The 16,784-nt window shown below is 40.7% G+C and overlaps 1 protein-coding gene across 4 annotated transcripts; it reads left to right on the top strand.

Annotated features, from left to right (window-relative positions):
* Positions 1-15,855, top strand: LOC115102096 (GATA zinc finger domain-containing protein 14-like). Of its 4 annotated transcripts, none has more exons than XM_065005329.1 (8): positions 1-121; positions 1,715-1,757; positions 2,851-4,414; positions 4,757-4,950; positions 5,269-5,407; positions 10,251-10,447; positions 10,962-11,439; positions 13,881-15,855. In XM_065005329.1, exons 3-8 carry the CDS (start codon positions 2,866-2,868, stop codon positions 14,126-14,128), a joined length of 2,805 nt encoding a protein of 934 aa, XP_064861401.1. In that variant the 5' UTR covers positions 1-121; positions 1,715-1,757; positions 2,851-2,865; the 3' UTR covers positions 14,129-15,855. The 4 variants fall into 4 exon arrangements, with proteins under 4 accessions (XP_064861401.1, XP_029477529.2, XP_064861399.1 ...); XM_029621669.2 differs by having other exon boundaries at positions 1-173; positions 2,851-4,402; XM_065005327.1 differs by having other exon boundaries at positions 1-173.
* Positions 15,856-16,784: the final 929 nt, after the last annotated feature.

Below are 16,784 nucleotides of genomic sequence, written 5' to 3'. Positions count from 1 at the left end.
GTTTGCGAAGGGAATTATTCAAACACTGGTTGCGTGACCCACATGTAACCTGTCCTATTATTAAGCAACCCCGTGATCAAGAAAAAGGAACACATATTGCTGAATATGTGAATTAAGCTTCGTAAGTGAATAGTGAAGAACGAGTTGATATTTTGTGTTGCAGATCAAGACAGGTAGGCTAAACTACATCTTCCTTTAATAATTCTGATTGCGTGAGACTGTAGACTGCTATCTAGTTTCAAAAGGTGAACAAGTGCAACTGTCTGTCAAGGCTATTCATGAACACTACTGATAGCGGTTTTAAATCCATCAAAGGCTTTATTTTGTTTCATTTGACAATTTATCTTGACCTATTTGCATTTGGATTATAATAAGGATTTATTTTGTCAATTTATATGCTAGTTTGTCTGTAATTCGAATATATGCTACTGTCAACTTTTGACAGTTTGATAAATGTTTAATTTATTCCACCCAAGTTGTCAATTTATACAATTGTATTTTTATTATTCTATTATTATAAAGTAACTGCCTAACTCATTAAATCAATTGTGTAGTGGTTACTCAAACAGCCAGTAGAACTCAAATCATAAAAGTGATACTAACTCATATGTCATTTTTGAGTACTGTTAACAATTATTAGGTTATTGAGTAAATACATCTTTATTTATTTGTGTTCTGATCATCTCGTTGTTGAGTTTTACAAGTTATGATTGTTTAATAGTTTAAAGTCAATCTAACATGTATTAAATAAGTTGTTCATACCTGATTCTATTATGTTTTACGTCTTTACTTAAAATAATAAGGTAGTAATAAGACATTGATATTTACGTAAAAAAACACTTGATTATCTGTGTTGTGCTGATATAGAATTATTACGTTTTTACAAGTTATTAATTCATAATAGTGGCACGAGGCTCTTTTTTAAAGAATTGTGGGTATTTCAAAATGTTTAGACTTCATGGTACTTTCACACAATGTTGTATTAATGTTTGAAGAAATAAAAGTATATTTCTAAAATAGTATTAAGCAGTTTGTTGTGCTATGAGGTGTAGTTGATCACGATGAACGGATATCAAATTGACGTTCAATAATGAGACAAGCCATTCCCACCATCAACTCGGTAATGTTCACCAGTCTTAATGACAGAGGATAATGCTGCATCCTGTAAAGCTTACAGCTCTACCTCCAGTTACTGCTAGAGGAATGATCACTGTGCCCAACAATGCCTGCTAAGGGGGGTTAAAATTACAAATGGTCAAATACCTAAAACAATGTTAAACACTAAGACATGACCACTGAAAATGACTAATCAGAAATACTTACTACTTGAGATTTATTTTAATTTTATGAAGGTTAACAATTTAAGTAAAAGGGACCCTACATTTGTATGTTCATTACAACACATTTTCCTCTTCAAGTAACTTAAATCGTACATAATTTAATTTAGTCGCAAAAAGCTCATAAAACACATAACAATGAAGTATTTACAACTTTAAAAGATAATCATATGGATGGAGATGTCACTGTATTACTAGAAAGTATTGAATACTGAAATACTTTGAGTTAGGTTACTCGAGTGGTTCCAAGCAACGGGTTTCCACGACAAAGACTTTTTACAATGTAGTATCCAGACCTCAATATGATCAATGTAATTCTCCGGTGTTCCCTGTTTACCAACTTCTAACACACAAACCTTTTCAATCATACCACTTAGGTAACAAGACTGTTCCACAGGACTTTGTCAGTCTTCTGTTAAGGTATGTGTAGATAATTTGTCAGCACTCATCATTAGGGTTGCAAAGGAAGGGTATATTACTGGAAACGTTTCAAGTTTACCAATAAACTACTAGAATTGTTGAATTTTACAAGGATTTTTTGTAATCTATCAGAAGACATCTAGTGGCCCCTTTGGGTACTTAAACATTTTACTGGTGTCTGTAATTAGCTCTGGCCTTCTGTGTATCCTGATCATATGTCAAATATTTGATAAGATGATTTTCAAATCAAAAATAGGATGACAAAGCAGTAAAACATCATCCTAAATATAAACCATTAACTTAGTGAAAATGATTGATGTTTAATAGGAGGGTTTCAGCATTAAATATCCTTTATACATTATGCAAGACATGTACGTACACACACAGATATGCACGCACACACACACACACACACACACAAACACACCCACACATGCTGCCTATGAAAGTTTTCTCATTAATTTTGAAAGACTAGCTACAGATGACAGGCGGCCATTTATCATCCTACACTAAGATATGTTTTTTTTATTTAAAAAAAATTGTATCTTGATTTCTGCAGAGGGAGGGAGGGAGGGAGGGGAGAGAGAGAGAGAGAGAGAGAGAGAGCGAGACAGAGACAGAGACAGAGAGAGAGGTAGTTGTACCTGTCAATTCTAAAGGTCTTTCTTTGAGTTGAAGTGAATGTGGCTATGTTCACCTTTCTCACCTAATGTGAGAAAGTGGAGAAATGTTCTGAAATGGTACAGTACAGAAAGTTGTGTTGACTTACTGTGGGGCTGAGAGTACCTACCAGCGGGCCGCTTAGTTAGTTGTCGCTCTCTTATCTCTTAAACATTGCAATAAGCTGAATGAAAAGTGCATTCCTGTGTTTGCCCTGAATCTAATGTATAGATCCAAATTAGTGCAAATGTAGAATTAGTCCAATTGTTTTTCTTAGTTTTAAGAGGCTGAAGTTATAATAATTACACCCATTTATAGTAGCACTGGTAATGAATGGTTTGCCTCTTCTGTGGTCTCCTTGATAGCTTTATTTATAGTAAATTGAGAGATTCATACTGTTAGTTGACCTCTTCACTGTTGTCTTCTTATCCAGAGATGGTGACCTATAATGAGTTTTGAGCTGGGCACATTGGACCTGGCAGAGATGGACAACAGGATGAATAGTTCTGACATGAAGACCCTGTCAACCCTGGACCACCTTTACCTCTCCTCCCTAGAGCACAGCCTCAACAGTCCCCACCACCACAGCCCAGACAGAAACCACTCATTCAACGACAGCCCAGACATAAACCACTCATTCAACCACAGCCCAGACATAAACCACTCATTCAACCACAGCCCAGACATAAACCACTCATTCAACCACAGCCCAGACATAAACCACTCATTCAACCACAGCCCAGACATAAACCACTCATTCAACCACAGCCCAGACATAAACCACTCATTCAACCACAGCCCAGACATAAACCACTCATCCAACCACAGCCCAGACATAAACCACTCATTCAACGACAGCCCAGACATAAACCACTCATTCAACGACAGCCCAGACATAAACCACTCATCCAACCACAGCCCAGACATAAACCACTCATTCAACGACAGCCCAGACATAAACCACTCATCCAACCACAGCCCAGACATAAACCACTCATTCAACGACAGCCCAGACATAAACCACTCATTCAACCACAGCCCAGACATAAACCACTCATCCAACCACAGCCCAGACATAAACCACTCATTCAACGACAGCCCAGACATAAACCACTCATCCAACCACAGCCCAGACATAAACCACTCATTCAACGACAGCCCAGACATAAACCACTCATTCAACCACAGCCCAGACATAAACCACTCATCCAACCACAGCCCAGACATAAACCACTCATCCAACCACAGCCCAGACATAAACCACTCATTCAACCACAGCCCAGACATAAACCACTCATTCAACCACAGCCCAGACATAAACCACTCATCCAACCACAGCCCAGACATAAACCACTCATTCAACCACAGCCCAGACATAAACCACTCATTCAACCACAGCCCAGACATAAACCACTCATCCAACCACAGCCCAGACATAAACCACTCATTCAACGACAGCCCAGACATAAACCACTCATCCAACCACAGCCCAGACATAAACCACTCATTCAACCACAGCCCAGACATAAACCACTCATTCAACCACAGCCCAGACATAAACCACTCATTCAACCACAGCCCAGACATAAACCACTCATTCAACGACAGCCCAGACATAAACCACTCATTCAACCACAGCCCAGACATAAACCACTCATTCAACCACAGCCCAGACATAAACCACTCATTCAACGACAGCCCAGACAGAATCCACTCATTCAACCACAGCCCAGACAGAAATCACTCATCCAACCACAGCCCAGACAGAAATCACTCATCCAACCACAGCCCAGACATAAACCACTCATCCAACCACAGCCCAGACATAAACCACTCATTCAACCACAGCCCAGACATAAACCACTCATTTAACCACAGCCCAGACATAAACCACTCATCCAACCACAGCCCAGACATAAACCACTCATTCAACCACAGCCCAGACAGAATCCACTCATTCAACTACCCATACAACTACACATACAGTGAATACCAATGTAAGTCTACTGTAAGGGACTTTTACTAAATCTGGCATTTACTAAAGTGTAATAACTTAATGATCTATAAAGGTAATCTTATGTTAAAGCAATTGCCACACAGTCTTTTCTCTTGCCTGTGATGCTATGTATACAGATGTAGGATCTTAATTTGATCACCCTGTTGCAAGATAACTTTCCAGCAATGCAGGAAATGTAAAACATGCAGTGTATTTAAGGTTTAAAAAGGCTTCTGAAGTTTGAAAGTTTGACATTTCAGGATTATTTTCCAGCTGTAGCAAACAGGCTCAAATGAAGATCCTACATCTGTATCTCATTGTGTTCTCATTTGTCTTTGTTTAGGTTCGTTAAAAGAGGAGTCCATGTCCCCTCTTTGGTCTAGCAACTGTAGCGTTGTCAGCCTGTCCAGACCCACTCTTCACTCCAAGTCCCCCACTTACACAGACCCCAGCACTCTGCTCTACATTGACTGCAGAGTGTGTGGGGACACGGCCTCAGGCTTCCACTATGGAGTCCATGCCTGTGAGGGCTGCAAGGTAGGACTGAGACCTACCAAAATGAGGTTCTGGTGGCTTGACAGTATGTATGGCTATTGTGTTTGCTTGGAGCTATACAAATGCATTGTTACACATTTGAGCATAAAAACAAAACAAACGTCTTGCTATTTAACCTCCAGGGGGTCATGTATTAGTAAGGATTTAACCCTGACACATAAACACTCACCGTAAACCTTGTATTCATATCAAGCCCACTGTTTCCATTGATCACATTTATTTTTTAAATTCTGTAAAATAATTATAGTCTGTTGCTGCTTTATGATTCTACAATCTACATGTTCTCTGCCTTTCTCTTAGGGATTCTTCCGAAGAACCATGAGGTTAAAACTGGTGTATGACCACTGTGATCTGCATTGTCGGATTCACAAAAAGAGCCGGAATAAATGCCAGTACTGTCGCTTTCAGAAATGTCTGCTTGTGGGCATGTCACGCGATGGTAAGCCACACATCACACATTGTTGTGAAAAGTATATTTGCTTACCAATATTTTTAAGAGTCATGATTTGTCATATACAGTGCATTCGGAAAGTATTCAGATCCCTTGTCTTTTTCCACATTTTGTTACATTACAGACTTATTCTAAAATGGATTCAATTCTTTTTTCCCCTCATCTACACACAATACCCCTTAATGACAATACCCCTTAATGACAAAGTGAAAACAGGTTTATAGAAATGTAAGCACATTTATTACAAATAATAAACTGAAATACCTTATTTAAATAACTATTCAGACCCTTTTCTATGATGCTCGAAATTAAGCTCAAGTGCATCCTGTTTCCATTGATCATCCTTGAGATGTTCTACAACTTGATTGGAGTCCGCCTGTGGTAAATTCAATTGACTGGACATGATTTGGAAAGGCACACACCTGTCTATATAAGGTCCCACAGTTGACAGTGCATGTCAGAGAAATAACCAAACCATGAGGATGAAGGAATTGTCTGTAGAGCTCTGAGACAGGATTGTGTTGAGGCTCAGATCTGAGGAAGGATATCAAAAACATTCTGCAGCATCGAAGGTCCCCAAGAACACAGTGGCCTCCGTCATTCTTAAATTGAAGAAGTTTGGCATCACCAAGACTCTTCCTAGAGCTGTCCGCCCGGCATAACTGAAAACTCGGGGGAGAAGGGCCTTGGTCAGGAAGGTGAACAAGAACCTGATGGTCACACTGACAGAGCTCCAGAGTTCCTCTGTGGAGACGGGAAAGCCTTCCAGAAGGACAACCATCTCTAAAGCACTCCACCAATCAGGCCTTTATGGTAGAGTAGCCTGATGGAATTCACTCCTCAATAAGGCACATGATAGCCTGCTTGGAGTTTGTCAAAAGGCACCTAAATGACTCTCAGACCATGAGAAACAAGATTATTTGGTCTGATGAAACCAAGATTGAACTCTTTGGCCTGAATGCCAAGTGTCAAATCTGGAGGAAACATGGCACCATCCCTACAGTGAATCATGATGGTGGCAGCATCATGCTGTGGGGATGTTTTCAGTGGCAGGGACTGGGAGACTAGTCAGGATCAGGGGAAAGATGAACGGAGCAAAGTACAGAGAGATCCTTGATGAAAACCTGCTCCAGAGCACTCAGGTCCTCAGACTGGGGCGAATGTTCACCTTATAACAGGCCAATGACCAGAAGCACACAGCCAAGACAATGCAGGACTGCTTCAGGACAAGTCTCTGAATTTCCTTGAGTGGCCCTGCCAAAGCCCAGACTTGAACCTGATCCAAAATCTCTGGAGAGACCTGAAAATATATGTGCAGCAACGCTTCCCATCCAATCTGACAAGAGCTTGAGAGGATTTGCAGAGACGAATGGGAGAAACTCCCCAAATACAGGTGTGTCAAGCTTGTAGAATTATACCCTAGAAGACTCGAGGCTGTAATCGCTGCCAAAGGTGCTTCAAGAAAGTACTGAGTGAAGGGTCTGAATACTAATGTACACTACCGATCAAAAGTTTGGGGTCACTTAGAAATGTCCTTCTTTTCCATAAAAACACACATGAAATAAGTTGCAAAATGAATTGGAAATATAGTCAAGATGTTGACAAGGCTATAAATAATGATTTTTAATTGAAATAATAATTGTTTCCTTCAAACTTTGCTTTTGTCAAATAATTTGCATCAATTACATCCTTGCAGGCCTTTGGCATTCTAGATGTCAATTTGTTGTGGTAATCTGAAGAGATTTCACCCTATGCTTCCTGAAGCATCTCCCACGAGTTGGATTGGCTTGATGGGAACTTCTTATGTACCACATGGTCAAGCTGCTCCCACAACAGCTCAATAGGGTTGAGATCCGGTGACTGTGCTGGCCACTCCATTATAGACAGATACCAGCTGACTGCTTCTTCCCTAAATAGTTATTGCATAGTTTTTAGCTGTGCTTTGGGTCATTGTCCTGTTGTAGTAGAACCCTGGCTCCAATTAAGTGCCATCCACTGAGTATGGCATGGTGTTTTGCGAATTGGAGTGATAGCTTTCCTTCTTCAAAATCCCTTTTACCCTGTAGAAATCTCCCACTTTACAACCACCAAAGCACTCCCAGACCAGCACATTGCCTCCACCATGCTTGAAAGATGGCGTCAAGCACTCCTCCAGCATCTTTTCATTTTGTCTGCGTCTTACGAATTTTCTTCTTTGTGATCCGAACACCTCAAACTTAGATTAGTCTGTCCATAACACTTTTTTCCAATCTTCCTCTGTCCAGTGTCTGTGTTATTTTGCCCATCTTAATCTTTTATTTTTATTGGCCAGTCTGAGATATGGATTTTTCTTTGCAACTCTGCCTAGAAGGCCAGCATCCCGGGGTTGCATCTTCACTGTTGACGTTGAGACTGGTGTTTTGCGGGTACTATTTAATGAAGCTGCCAGTTGAGGACTTGTGAGACGTCTGTTTCTCAAACTACACACTCTAATGTACTTGTCTTCTTGCTCAGTTGGGCACCGGGGCCTCCCACTCCTCTTTCTATTCTAGTTAGAGACAGTGTGCGCTGTTCTGTGAAGGGAGTAGTACACAGCGTTGTACGAGATCTTCAGTTTCTTGGCAATTTCTCGCATGGAATAGCCTTCATTTTTCAGAACAAGAATAGACTGACGAGTTTCAGAAGAAAGTTATTTGTTTCTGGCCATGTTGAGCCTGTAATCGAACCCACAAATGCTGACACTCCAGATACTCAATTAGTCTAAAGAAGGCCAGTTTTATTGCTTCTTTAATCAGAACAAAAGTTTTCAGCTGTGCTAACATAATTGCAAAAGGGTTTTCTAATGATCAATTAGCCTTTTAAAATGATCAACTTGGATTAGCTAACACAAGGTGCCATTGGAACAGAGGAGTGATGGTTGCTGATAATGGGCCTTTGTAGGCCTCTGTAGATATTCCATAAAAATCTGCCATTTCCAACAACATTAACAATGTCTACACAGTATTTTTGATCAATTTGATGTTATTTGAATCGACAAAAAATGTGCTTTTATTTCAAAAACAAGGACATTTCTAAGTGAACCCAAACTTTTGAATGGAAGTGTAAATGTGATATTTCAGTTTTCTTTTTTATTAATTTGCAATAACATGGACTCTTAACAACATTATGAAACATTGTTGCTCCTAGGCAACGCCCCACTCCCTGCAGCACCAGCACACATTGAAATAGAATGAAAAGAATGGGTTTGGAACCTCTAATCATGGCAATTTGACTGGTAAACTCATGGGTACACTCGCAATGGCTGCATGGTATTGGGATTTATACAATGGGTGGGTCTAATCCTGAATGCTGATTGGTTAGTTAAAACTGCATTCCAGCTGATCTCTATTCCACAAGTTACCACTAGCTAAATCTATGATGTTAAAATGCCTATTTACTCTGTTCCATCTGACTGTGTAATCCACTGTCTCATCAGCCCAGCCAAGCAACATATAAACTTGAAAAAGCATCTAGACATTATCTCACATTTCTTTTAGACTAACATTTTGTTTTAAACAGCGGAGATTTGTATAAACCTTGCTGTCTGTCTCTCCGAATTTTGCAAAATTGAAACAATATTAAAATGAGATCTCCAGCTGTCCCATAGTAATGAACGTGTCGGGAGTCGGGACGAAACGGACAAGCAGGCAGCGTTTCTCAGCCAGTCGAAATCATCAATAAGCTGGCATAATTTTTATGGAGATATACAAAAAATATGTTTTAAATGTTGAAAAACATTCACATGAAACACAGCTAATTTGAGGTCTTTCCAGCTTCAGTTTGAAGTGATCATGTTACTGTAGCTGTGTTGTTGGCTAGCTCCTTTGAACAACACTGTCCTGACGAGTGAGCACATTTTCTATGCCAGGCGAAGTCGTGCCTCATTAGCTCATTGTTATGGATGTATCCAAATAAATGTCACTAGAAGACAGCTTAAACAAATGTAACATTTTGACTTTGTCTCAGACCTAACAACAATATATCCTCCAAACATCGACTTCTCTAGCATTATCACTTAATTAAGCAATAATTTGAATGAACATTCTACATTACCATGGAAATTATTGCTTAAAGTATTAATGCCTTTGAAGCCGATGTTTGGAGGATATTTTGGCACGGTTTGTCGGCCCTCAACGAACAACACCCGTGCCAATATATCCTCCAAACACCGGCTTCAAGCAATCATTTCCATGGTAATGTAGAATGTTCATTCAAATGATTGCTTAAGTGATGTTAACTGATGTGGCTCATGCAATGGAATGTATTTTTTCTAATGTAAGTTGAGTTGAATCAACAAATCACAGCACACATTGATGGGTACACTTTCTGCTTTTACTTCCTGCTTTTCTCCTATGGGTGCACTCGCAATGGCTGTCAGTCCACCCATTATGCCATTATTGACTTGAACGGGGACACCCGTTTTATTAATTATATTTCTATGGCAGCACAGTCAGGAGCGGAGTAGAGAAGAAAATGTGCGTCTTTATTTTTTGTTGCTATTCGAACGGTTATAAAGGTGACCCAGTCATTTGGCTGACCAATGACCGTCATCCAAAATTCCATGATTGTCACAGGCTTAATCAAGGATGTTAAACATATTCAATGTGAACTGTTTCAACAGCAGGTGTCTGTCTGAAACTGGGCCTTAAGTCTTTGGAAATGTTTCTACACGGCAGGATGAAGTATAGTCCTTCCTCCAACGTCTTTGTCATTGTCTTGTTTGGGCAGCCAGTGACGTGTAGAATTATTCAATACAGAAAGAGTCTGACTGGCACCCAGGCTAGAGTATAATGATTTTGATGTCCCCACGCAGCCATCCGCTTCGGCCGGATGCCCCTGGAGGAGAGAGAGAAGCTGCTGGCTGAGTTTATGGATGTGTCCCCCAGGAGCCCAGAGTCAGCGGACTTGAGAGCATTGTCCAGACAGCTGTGTCTGTCCTATCACAGACACTTTCCCCTGACCAAGAGCAGGGCCAGAGCCATCCTGTCTGGGAAGAGCCACGGAAACTCAGTAAGGGCCCGATTGTTACTTGAGATACTGTACAACTACATGCACATAATCTTTAAATTTTTGCATAAATGTTGCATTGATGTCAATGGAACATTTGTAATATGAGTCAGAACAGAGCCATTGAAAGCCACTTGACCTCTTTCTCTCTCACACACACCAGACATTCGGTTCTGTATATTTGAATATCACAGTTTTTGGAAAATGCACTCTGTCCTGATTAACTGGTAGCAAAATATCAGTGTACAGTAGGAAGCAGTAATATTGGGTCATCTCAGCTTGTCTAAGAGGAAATAACTAATAGACAGTTACTTATACTTTAGAGAAGCAGATATATTTTCACTAACCTAAAAGTCAGGATTTTAATGATCTTTTATTTCCTAGTTAGATTAACCCATTGTGCACCCAGCAAAGGGCCAAATACTGAATCACTACAAATTGCCAAGAAAATGAATGGCAATGGATGGCAATGCTTCATAATACATTGTTTTTAAGGGATGTCTCTCTTTTCTTCCAGCCATTTGTCATCCATGACATGAAGTCCCTGACAGCGGGTCAGGACTTTATAAACAGTAGACAGTTCCCTTTCCTGGAGCACCAGAGGTCTGTCCTGCCCCCTCAAGAGTCTGCCGGGGAGCTGGAGCTCTTCTTTTTCCGGCAGGTTCAGTTCCGCACCGCCGAAGCTGTACGAGAAATCATCGAGTTTGCCAAGAGTATCCCTGGGTTAACAGAGCTGGACATAAATGACCAGGTGACCCTGCTGAAGTACGGGGTCATCGAGGTCATGTTGATCATGCTGGCGCCGCTGATGAACAAGGACGGCACACTGTTCGCCTACGGACAGATCTTCATGACCCGGGAGTTCCTCAAGAGTCTGAGGAAGCCCTTCTGTGAGATGATGGAGCCAAAGTTTGAGTTTGCGGTAAAATTCAACGTGCTGGAGCTGGACGATAGTGATACAGCGCTCTTCCTCGCTGTCATCATCCTCAGTGGAGGTGGTGTTTTTCCGTTTTACATTTATGCATTTACTGTTGAAGTCAGAAGTTTACATACACATAAGTTGGAGTCATTAAAACTTGTTTTTCAACCACTACACAAATGTATTGTTATCAACTATAGTTTTGGCAAGTCGGTTTTGGACATCTGCTTTGTGCATGACACAAATCATTTTTCCAACAATTGTTAACAGACAGATTATTTCACTTACAATTCACTGTATCACAATTCCAGTGGGTCAAAGGTTTACAAACACTAAGTTGACTGTGCCTTCAAACAGCTTGGAAAATTCCCGAAAATTATGTCATGGCTTTAGAAGCTTCTAAGTAGGCTAATTGACATAATTTGAGTCAATTGGAGATGTACCTGTGGATGTACTTCAAGGCCTACCTTCAAACTCACTGCCTCTTTGCTTGGCATCATGGAGAAATCAAAAGATATCAGCCAAGACCTCAGGAAAAAAATTGTAGACCTCCACAAGTCTGGTTCATCCTTGGAAACAATTTCCAAACGCCTGAAGGTACCACGTTCATCTGTACAAACAATAGTACGCAAGTATAAACACCACGGGACCACGCAGCCGTCATACCGCTCAGGAAGGAGACACATTCTGTCTCCTAGAGATGAACGTACTTTGGTGCAAATCAATCCCAGAACAACAGCAAAGGACCTTGTGAAGATGCTGGAGGAAACAGGTACAAAAGTATCTATAGCCACAGTAAATCAAGTCCTATATCGACATAACCTGAAAGGCCGCTCAGCAAGGAAGAAGCCACTGCTCCAAAACCGCCATTAAAAAGCCAGACCACAGTTTGCAACTGCACATGGGGACAAAGATAGTACTTTTTAGAGAAATGTCCTCTGTTCTGAAGAAACAAAAATAGAACTGTTTGGCCATAATTACATCGTTATGTTTGGTGGAAAAGGGGGAGGCTTGCAAGCCGAAGATCACCATCCCAACCGTAAAGCACGGGGGTGGCAGCATCATGTTGTGGGGGTGCTTTTCTGCAGGAGGGACTGGTGCAGTTCACAAAATAGATGGCATGATGATGATGGAAAATTATGTGGATATATTGAAGCAACATCTCAAGACATCAGTCAGGAAGTTAAAGCTTGGTCGCAAATGGGTCTTCCAAATGGACAATGACCCCAAGCATACTTCCAAAGTTGTGGCAAAATGGCTTAAGGACAACAAAGTCAAGGTATTGGAGTGGCCATCACAAAGCCCTGACTAAATCCTATAGAGAATCTGTGGGCGGAACTGAAAAAGTGTGTGCAATCAAGGAGACCTACAGACCTGACTCAGTTACACCAGCTCTGTCAGGAGGAATGGGCCAAATTTCACCCAACTTATTGTGGGAAGCTTGTGGAAGGCTACCCGAAACGTTTGACCCAAGTTAAACTATATAATGACAATGCTACCAAATACTAATTGAGTGTATGTAAACTTCTGACCCACTGGGAATGTGATGAAAGAAATAAAAGCTGAAATAAATCATTCTCTTTACTATTATGACATTTCATATTCTTAAAATAAAGTGGTAATACTAACTGACCTAAGACAGGTAATTTTTACTAGGATTTAAATGTCAGTAATTGTGAAAAACTGAGTTTAAATGTATTTGGCTAAGGTGTATGTAAACTTTCGACTTCAACCGTATGTTAGATAGATGCGGTAAAGAGATCAATGGAACTCATCCCAAACGTGTGGGGGAAAGATACCTTGGGGAAAATGTCCAGATTCTTCTCATTGCCCCCTAGCAAAATTAGCCTACCTTAAGGCGATTGTTTATACAGTATGTGTATTTCACACTATGTTGAGGTAAACATCGAAGTATATTGCTTGTATGCATGTCAACCCCAATACATGTTCATGTCATCGTCACCAATCAACTGCATTGCAGTTCAAAATTACTTTGGCTACCACCACCGATTTTTGTATGCTAGCTATTCTACCAGTTTATACAAACCGGATTTAGCATTTAGCAGTCACTTTTTCTAAACATGAAAAGGAACTTCTCAGTGTTATGCAGCAAAAACAGCCATATATATCAAAATCAGACTTTAGAAAACACATTGTGGGCCTGTTACAATACATCAAACATGACGGATTTGACGAAAATCCACTTTGTTTGATCAGATTTGTTGATTGTGCGCCAATATGGCATCCTTCTTCTATCCCCAACGGTCTGCCTTCCATTGACCTCAACTGCAGGATTAGGTGTTTTATTGCTCTGAGATGGCTTGATTGGGCTTGAGACCAGATATAAAACAATGGTGACCTATTTTATGCTGTATCATTTCAATTGACCTTGGACTTTGCAACTTCAGATCATTTGATGTATACTGTATGTCCAATCTTCCTCTATTTCCCTCTCTCCTCTTGCACTTTCCACTCTCTGGTGACCTCTAACCTTGACCTTGTTGTGCTCTACTCTAGACCGTCCAGGCCTGGTGAATGTGAAGCCCATCGAGGACCTCCAGGAGGCAGTACTGCAGGCCTTGGAGCTGCAGTTGAAGACCATCCACCCAGACTGCCCCCAGCTGTTTGCCAGGCTGCTGCAGAAGATGACCGACCTGCGGCCGCTGGTGGCTGACCACGTCCGGCTCATCCACCTGCTCAAGAAGCAGGAGCTGGAGACGTGTCTGCACCCCCTACTACAGGAAATCATGAGGGACCTGTACTAGAGTAGTGGGAGACTCAGGTTAAAGGCTATGAAGAAAAGAAGACTATACAGCAGTGGAGGCTGCTGAGGGGAGGACGGCTCATAATAATGGCGCAAATGGAATCAAACACATGGAAACTGCATTTAACCCAACCCTCTAAATCAGAGATTAATCAACATCCACGTCATCTGTGCTGATGGAACAGTGGGTTAACTGCCTTGCTCAATGGCAGAGCGACAGATTTGACCTTGTCTGCTCTGGGATTCAATCCAGCAACCTTTTGGTTACTGGCCCAATGCTCCTACCCACCAGGCTACCTGCTGCCCATATTGGTGGTACCACCAACATCCTGTGCTATACAGTAGAGTTTTATCCAACTAGTGTGTTTATTATAACAATATGCAGAACCTCATAGGTCTTTATCTAGCCAGATCTGTTGGTGCTTTGGTCAACTCTTCTGTGTCATGTATATAATAGCAGCAATAGTCACTGAGACCAGGCTAGTTTTCATCAGGCTCTCAGTTAAAGCAAATGTCTGGCTTCACAGGTGACCTCCATGACAAGTGAGGGTTAAGTCTGTTTTCTTGGGACTTGTTGTTTAATAGAAGGATCTGTGAACTCTATTTAAACAATAATGAATGGGGGTGTGGTTTATGGCCAATATACCATGGCTAAAGGCTGTTCTTATGCACGACGCAACGCTGATTGCCTGGATACAGCCATTAGTCGTGGTATATTGGCCACATACCACAAACCCCCGAGATCCCTTATTGCTATTATAAACTGGTTACCAACGTAATTTGAACAGTAAAAATAAATGTTTTGTCATACCAGTGGTATACGGTCTGATATATCACGGCTTTCAGTCAATCAGCATTCAGGGCCCAACCACCCAGTTTATAATACATTATGAATGATTCATTACTGAGCTTCCTAACATCTTGCTGTAACTGCAGCTATTCTGTCTTTTACCATGCTTTTTAATTAAAGGGATGAAAGGAGAATTGCTTTTAATTACAGGACATTTATTGGGGCATCCTAAAATAAAATAAGCAGATACCTACAGGTGTTATATACTGTGAAACACAATGTGTGTTATCGTAATACATTGTTCATGTCTTTTTTATGTAAGTTTCCATGTCTTTGAAGCATTTTTGAGAGGTTAGATGAGTGTGAAAACGTCTGTTAGTTTCCATTTCCTCAACTTCACCCCCTCTAAACATTTCAGTGTATAATGTAACATGTACTACCATGGAAATATGCTATCCTGTGTTATGTATAAATCACCTGTATAAACAATACTAATATCCTTCCTGATAAATATTTAAAGTACATTTTAATGTTGCCATCGCGTGGTGAATATGTCAGAGATGCTATCGGCTTCATGATGTTATGCAATGTCTTGATATTCCACTGTAGCTGAGGCAAAACGTGTCAGTGCTCGTGTTAAGGTAACGATTGGGAAGTGTTTTTCTGTTGCTCACTAGAAAAACGAGATTTCAGTCTCAGAGGTGTTTCCTGGCCGATTCCGCGTTTGGTTAATGATGTTTGTCCCCCATGAGCCACTGTAGACGCAGAGCCTATTTCACTTCCTCAAAATCCTCAGAATGAATCTATGATAACTCAAGAAATCAGTAATAAATGTTAACGTTTTTGCTGATTATATTTTAGTTGCTCAATTTTACATCTAACTAACATGTTTGGTGCAGTATTTCTCAAGTTAATAAATGTGCGGTGTGTTGTCTTAACGTAAACAAAGTCGTGTTGTCTTATATAAACAGTGGGAGCTGCTGGGCAGGTCAATCTCACTGTCTATGCTATTGGATAGAGAACAATCGCCGCAGCTGTTCACCCTATGTTAGTGGGCAAATGGACATCGTCAAATCAAAACCCAACCTTAATTTAACCGTTGTGCACGGATGTTACAAAATCCATTTGAGACGAAAACTGACTTTATGACCAAAATTATCATATTTACACTTTAGTACATTTTGACACTAGAATAACTGTTTCTGACACATATTGATGCTACATAGGCAGTTCTCAAAGGGATTCGTTGCTGTGATTATTGCTATACAATGAGATATGGTATGGTTCAAATTCTTTAGTTTATTCAAAACATAATTGGGGAAATGGTACAATAGTTATTCTGCCAAAGTGAATTAATGTGCATCACAGGTAGTAGACTTGCAGTACACGTATCTACAGGGTTATAATCTTCTTTGTTGTATAAGTGTCTATCTTTTGAATATTTATTTTAATGTTGGTGCCCAAAGTCAGTCATCGTGATTTCTTATAGACAAACATGCCTTGTCTGCACAGGGAACATACACTTTGATTGACAGTTATTGTTTTGAGGGGGGGGGGGGGGTTGCAGAGATGGATTCGTTGTATGTGCAAGAGGATGCTGTGTACATGCGTGTGCTTGTAGATCGTGGATAGTGTAGCCCACTTATAGTCCGCTGGATCTGCTACAGCCACCACTGTGTTAAGGAGGGTGAATCGGAAGCATGTGTCACAGCTACGTAGACGGCAACATGATCGCAGCATTCCCACCAGGTGGAGCTCTTGTCACCATAGGGTCAGATCAGAATTAGATCTTTGTATTCTATTGCTTGTCTTATTTTAAGGAGTCGCTCTCTATGGCCTGTCAGAAAGCAGAAATAGAACAGTTAAA

Source organism: Oncorhynchus nerka, linkage group LG20 (assembly GCF_034236695.1).
Source record: "Oncorhynchus nerka isolate Pitt River linkage group LG20, Oner_Uvic_2.0, whole genome shotgun sequence".
Classification (NCBI taxonomy): Eukaryota; Metazoa; Chordata; class Actinopteri; order Salmoniformes; family Salmonidae; genus Oncorhynchus; species Oncorhynchus nerka.
This window is presented reverse-complemented; position numbering and strand designations above follow the sequence as displayed.

Coding starts and splice junctions, on each gene's coding strand:
- LOC115102096 (XM_065005329.1), top strand. CDS start 2,866: ATGAGTTTTGAGCTGGGCACATTGGACCTGGCAGAGATGGACAACAGG. Junction 4,415..4,756: donor CACATACAGTGAATACCAAT/GTAAGTCTACTG, acceptor GTCTTTGTTTAG/GTTCGTTAAAAGAGGAGTCC. Junction 10,448..10,961: donor GGAAGAGCCACGGAAACTCA/GTAAGGGCCCGA, acceptor CTTTTCTTCCAG/CCATTTGTCATCCATGACAT.